Source organism: Arvicanthis niloticus, chromosome 13 (genome assembly GCF_011762505.2).
Source record: "Arvicanthis niloticus isolate mArvNil1 chromosome 13, mArvNil1.pat.X, whole genome shotgun sequence".
Taxonomy (NCBI): Eukaryota; Metazoa; Chordata; class Mammalia; order Rodentia; family Muridae; genus Arvicanthis; species Arvicanthis niloticus.
In genome coordinates this window covers 77,529,891-77,535,915 of record NC_047670.1, presented here as the reverse complement: position 1 = coordinate 77,535,915, position 6,025 = coordinate 77,529,891, and the positions used below count along the sequence as shown (strand labels likewise).

General features: G+C 48.1%; 1 protein-coding gene across 2 annotated transcripts; it reads left to right on the top strand.

The window, feature by feature from the left end:
* Positions 1 to 3,185: 3,185 nt before the first annotated feature.
* Positions 3,186 to 5,778, top strand: Gpr84 (G protein-coupled receptor 84). Of its 2 annotated transcripts, none has more exons than XM_076912196.1 (2): positions 3,186 to 3,587; positions 4,380 to 5,778. In XM_076912196.1, exons 1-2 carry the CDS (start codon positions 3,512 to 3,514, stop codon positions 5,576 to 5,578), a joined length of 1,275 nt encoding a protein of 424 aa, XP_076768311.1. In that variant the 5' UTR covers positions 3,186 to 3,511; the 3' UTR covers positions 5,579 to 5,778. The 2 variants fall into 2 exon arrangements, with proteins under 2 accessions (XP_076768311.1, XP_034373407.1); XM_034517516.2 differs by having other exon boundaries at positions 3,186 to 3,638.
* The last annotated feature ends 247 nt before the right edge of the window (positions 5,779 to 6,025 follow it).

The following is a 6,025-nucleotide window of genomic DNA, read 5'->3' as shown; positions in this document are numbered from 1 at the left end:
GACTGTCTTTGCTTGCTGTTTGGATAGCGATTTTTCTCGGAAGATGTGTCTAATGTAAAGTCCGACACCTAAGGAGGGAGACCGGGAAATGAGATTGGGAAGAGGCTGTGTAAAGCCAGCAGAAACTCTAGGCCCTGTCTAGCTGGTGTAAACTTGGCTAGAAAGAAATCATTTCGAGTTCATGTCTGAGACTACAGCTCAAGCTGTTGAGAATTCGATGGAACTCCACTAGGCGGCGCTAAGGACGCATAAAAGGAGTCTCCCGTTCGATAATGTATTTCAATGGGGGGGGGGGGGGGCGGGTCTAAACCCAGACGAAGGAAGAAACGAGACTTCTGTAACTCTGTTGGGAACCCACGCTAACAAGACAGTCAGGGGAAGGGGGATGGGTCTCATGTACTGATTCTTAATCAGTCATTGTCCTGTATGAGCCTCAGTTTCCTAATCTGCAAATCCAACAAGCAGGCTTGAGTTTTTTTAAGGATCCTTTGAGACCTTAAAAAACCCAAGATCTAAGACCACCAAGGCAGTGCCATCTGCAGATCTGCTACATAAGATACTCTCTCATCAGGCCCCAGGTGTCCTGTGGCTGGAGGGTGCCCCCAGAATCCAACCCAACTACATAGTCTCAAGAACTGTGAGTGACACAGCCCTCCACCCCATGCCATCTGGGCAATCGGCAAGGAAAAACAAATAAAAAATAAAACCTCAAACTCAAACCAGTCTTCGCTAGTCTCATAACTGGTCGTCTTTTTCCACATCTTTCCTCACGTTCCAGTCTTGCTGAAGACAGAAGCAGGGAAGGTAGGAAATAAGGTCCCCTAGGTTTACCAACTAAAGTGGGGCCCCAGCAAGTGGGGTTTTTAGTGTGCAGAAAAAAAAAAAAAAAAAAAAGCACTGGGCTGCTTTCTCAGAGGATCCAGATTCAATTCCCAGCACCCAATGAGTGATTAAGTAATTCTAGTCCCACAATACCTGAAGCCCTCTTCTGGTGTCCCTGGACACCAGGCATGCACATGATGCAGAGACATAAATGCAAACAAAACACCCATATTCTGAGTGCTGGGATTAAAGGCATGGATGGACTTTCCTTTAGAGGAAGGAAGGAATGAAGGAATGGGGGACTCAGTAAGTAAGGATGCTTCCTTCCAAGCCTTAGTCCTTAATCCTTAGAACCCCTTAGAGCTCCCTCAAGTTATCCATCCATCTGCACTGTGGCATGTACATCCCCCGCTTCCCTGACATACACACACAAAATAAATAACTAAACATAAAGAATGGAATAGGTGGAGAACAATGGCTGGCCTGGTGTGGGGAGGATGGCACAGAAGGACTAGAAGAAACAAAATGGAAAGGCTGGGAAACTGATACACCACAAACTTGATGTTTCAAAATGGAATACATCATTCCCTCCTCTCCCTAGGCTTGTTCTTCCTCCCATGTTCCTTATCTCTCTTTTTGGTGCTGGGGAATGAACCCTGGGTACATCATAGTCCTTCAGTCTCTTGTTTAGCAGCAGCCCCACCAACCAACCACAAAACAAGGGGTCACCTGTTTGTTTGTTTGTTTGTTTGTTTTTGAAACAAAGTCTCACTTTGTGCTCAGCCTAGCCTCAAAATGCTTCTGACTCCTACGAGCTGGCACTGTAAGTCGGAGTCAACAGTCTGGCTATCAATTTAGCATCTGTGATTTTCTTTTGGTCTGGCTTTGTGAGACAGGGTTTCTTTATTTAGCCTTGACTATCTCGGAACTCACTACCTAGAGCAAACTATCCTTGAACTCAGAGATCCACCTGCCTCTGGCTCTTGAGTCCTGGGATTAAAGGCATGGACTACTCTGCCAGGATAAATCAATTTATTTATTTTGTTTTTTGTTTTTGTTTTTTGAGACAGGGTTTCTCTGTGGAGCCCTGGCTGTCCTGAAACTCACTCTGTAGACCAGGCTGGCCTCAAACTCAGAAATCCACCTGCCTCTGCCTCCCAAGTGCTGGGATTAAAGGCGTGCGCCACCACGGCCTGGCAAATCAATTTATTTAAAGACAAAGTCTTCCATGGTCTAGGCCAGCCTCCAAATTACTTCATAGCTGAGGATGACCTCGAACTTCTGATCTTTCCATCTTCTGAGTGCTGGGATTACAGGTGTGCACCTGCATACTTGGTTTACATATGTGAGAAGTGGAATCTGAGAAGTTAGTTCTGGAAATTGAACCCATGAGAATTCTGGGCAAGCACTCTACCACTGACTTACATCCTCTGCCAAATTTACTTTTTATTTGGAGATAAATTCTCATTCACCAAAATTACCAAGGCTGACCTAGAACTCACTATGCGACTCTGGCAAATCTTAAGAACTGTAATCCTCTTGAGTAACTGTGATCATCAACCTGTACTATCAGCCCCTATTTCCACCTTTCATTCCAGGTGAGGAATGCACAAGCAACCACAGACAAGTGGATCTCTGTGAGTTTGAGGACAGCCCAGTCTCTATAGTGAGCTCCAGGTCAGCCAAGGCGATATAATAAGACCCTGCCTCAATTTATTTTTATTTTTTAAAGATTTATTTACTTTATATATGTGAGTACACTGTTGCTGTCCTCAGACACACCAGAATAGGGAATCAAATTCCATTACGGATGGCTGTGAGCCACCATGTGGTGGAAATTGAACTTGGGACCTCTAGAAGAGCAGCCAGTGCTCTTAACTGCTGAGCCATCTCTCCAGCTCCTCAATTTTTTTAATTGCATTTATTTGTGGGGGTGTTTATAGGTACCCATGTCCCACAGAACTTGTATGAAAGTCAGAGAACAGCTTGCAGGAATTGATTCTTATTTCTATAACATAAGTTCTGGAATACAACTCAGTCTGGGCCATCTTGCCAGTCCCTTTTTTATCTGGTTCCACTTCTCAGATGTGCTGAAGTGTCATTTGGGACCCTCTGATTGTAAACCATCTCCAGTCTCTGAAGAGAAGAAAGGAAGTGCTATTGCAAAACAGGTCTAAGCTCTCTGGAGGTACTCAGCATTGCTTGTAGCACCTGGTCTCCAGTTTTGACCTCTTGAGAAGTGGCTCAGTCAGATTTGGTAGCTTGTGCTTATACTCACAGTGCTCAAGTGGCTGATGCAGGGGAATTTCTGAGTTCCGTGGCAGACTGGGATAATGAATCAGACCCTATCTCAAGAGATAGGAGAGAGAGAGAGAGAAAAAAAAAAAAAAAACAGAAGTAGTCCAGAGGATCTGACACTGTCTCACTGTTCAACAGTTCTCAGCAATGACCTTAGTTTAGAGAGGATCTGCCTCAGAGAAAGGAAGGAAACAACACTTGGGTTTCAGGAAGGAGAGAAGAAAGAGTGAGACAACTCTGGAGTAAGTTGCAGGGGAATTTCAACAGAGAAGCTCGGACTTTAGTAGCCACGGTAAAATTAGTAGGACTAGCTGGAGGTGGGGAAGGAAGTGGCTAAGGTTGGGTAACTAGGGAGTTTCTTATTTCTGTCTAGCATGGTAGGAGGCACTATATGTCCAGCTGGAAGCCTGACTGTCCCCCAGAAAAGCTGGAAGCCTGGTTGCTCCCCCAAAAGGCCTGCTCTTTAGGTGAGCTAGATATTGTTTACTGAAGACAAGTGTGAGAACTGGGAACCTCAGGTGAGCACATCGTGTGTGTGTGTGTGTGTGTGTGTGTGTGTGTGTGTGTGTGTGTTGTGCATGGTCTTACTTTCTCGATCCTATCATTTCTCAGGTAGTTACAATCATAAAATTTGAGGTCAGGAGAATAGTGGTATATGTATGAGGCCTGAGAATCTTTGTGAGTTAAGGCCAGCCTGAGCTAACTAAATAATAAAACACAGGAGAGGGGGAGAGAGGGAGGGGAAGATGGGGAGAGGGAGAAAGGAGAAAAGGGGGAGAGGGGGAGAGGGGAAGTAGGGGAGAGGGGGAGAGAGGAAGTGGGGGAGAGGGGGAGAGGGGGAGAGGGGGAGAGGGGGAGAGGGGGAGAGGGGAGTGAGATATCAAGGAGCAGAGGACTCTTGGCTGGTCTTCAGGAACTGGGAGTAATTAGGACGGAAGTTGCCAGGTTTATGGGGGCACCCATGCATACTGAAGGGTCCTGAGGTTTGGAGAAACAAAATTAACACATTTCCAGAAGAGACATTTGATAAGAAGTTTGAAAAGAAGTCCAAGAATGTGAAAGGAAAGGGTAGAGAGAACCTACCTTCGTAGGTTAACAGGGAACTTTGAGACAAAGTTATCACTTTTGTGTGTGTGTGTGGCTTTTCAGCCAAGAATTAACATGAGTTCTAGGAGCAGAGCAGGGGACAGCTGTTCAAAGGAGGCAACTGGAGAAGCAAGTTCTCATACCATCTCCCTCTCCTCTTCCTCTCCCTTCAGTCTCCATCATGTGGAACAGCTCAGATGCCAACTTCTCCTGCTACCACGAGTCTGTGTTGGGCTATCGATACTTTGCAGTTATCTGGGGCGTGGTAGTGGCTGTGACAGGCACCGTGGGCAATGTGCTCACCCTGCTGGCCTTGGCCATCCGTCCCAAGCTCCGAACCCGCTTCAACCTGCTCATTGCCAACCTCACCCTGGCTGATCTACTCTACTGTACACTCCTGCAGCCTTTCTCCGTGGACACATACCTCCACCTCCATTGGCGCACAGGCACCATCTTCTGTAGAATATTCGGACTTCTCCTCTTTACTTCCAATTCTGTCTCCATTCTCACCCTCTGTCTCATTGCTCTAGGCCGCTACCTCCTCATTGCCCACCCTAAACTCTTTCCCCAGGTTTTCAGTGCCAAGGGGATCGTGCTGGCATTGGTGGGCAGCTGGGTTGTGGGGGTGACCAGCTTTGCCCCCCTATGGAATGTTTTTGTCTTGGTGCCAGTTGTCTGCACCTGCAGCTTTGACCGCGTGCGAGGCCGGCCTTACACCACCATCCTCATGGTCATCTACTTTGTGGTTGGCCTCAGTAGCGTGGGCGTCTTCTACTGCCTCATCCACCGGCAAGTGAAGCGTGCGGCTCGAGCGCTGGACCAATACGGGCTGAAGCAGGCCAGCATCCGCTCTCATCAGGTAGCTGGGACACATGAAGCTATGCCTGGCCACTTCCAGGAGCTAGACAGCGGGCTTGCCTCAAGAGGGCCCAGCGAGGGGATTTCATCTGAGCCAGTCAGTGCTGCGACCACGCAGACCCTGGAAGGTGATTCGCCAGAAGCGGGGAGCCAGGGCATCAGAAAGGCAGCTCAGCAGATCACAGAGAGAAGCCTTCCAGAAGTGCATCGTAAGGCCCGGGAAGCTGCAGGAGCTCGCAAAGCCACGGATGCCCCATCAGAGTTCGGGAAGGTGACCCGTATGTGCTTCGCAGTGTTCCTTTGCTTCGTCCTCAGCTACATCCCCTTCCTGCTGCTCAACATTCTGGACGGAAGGGGCCGCGCTCCGCGAGTAGTGCACATGGTGGCTGCCAACCTCACCTGGCTCAACAGCTGTATCAACCCTGTCCTCTATGCAGCCATGAACCGCCAGTTTCGCCATGCTTATGGATCCATCCTGAAACGCGGGCCACAGAGTTTCCGTCGGTTCCATTAGAGTTAGTAGTCCACTCACCAGGCCGGGCCAAACATCGGGAACCAAAGTGGCCTGCAGAGGACAGGACAGGAGCCCTTCAGCCCTTGGACATTTCACAGACAACCTCAGTGTTATAGAAGTACACCGCTTTCCCATTCAGGAATCAGTGTGTCAACCCTGTGTGACCCAAGAAATGTGGTTAATTATTAATAAAAATTGCATCCCCCACACTCTGCGCGTGCCTGTGTGGTGTGTGTGTGTGTGTGTGTGTGTGTGTGTCCTTTCTGGGTCTCTTTTCATCTTAGCTTTTGTGTGTCCTTCCTGGGTCTCTTTCCATCTTAGTTTTTGCAACAGTGTTTCTGGGACTCCAGAATTTGGCCATCAAGCTTCAGTGAGTAACCCCACTGACATGACCTCCCTAATGCTATGATTACAGGCATGCACTGCCTTGACCAATTTTTACATAAG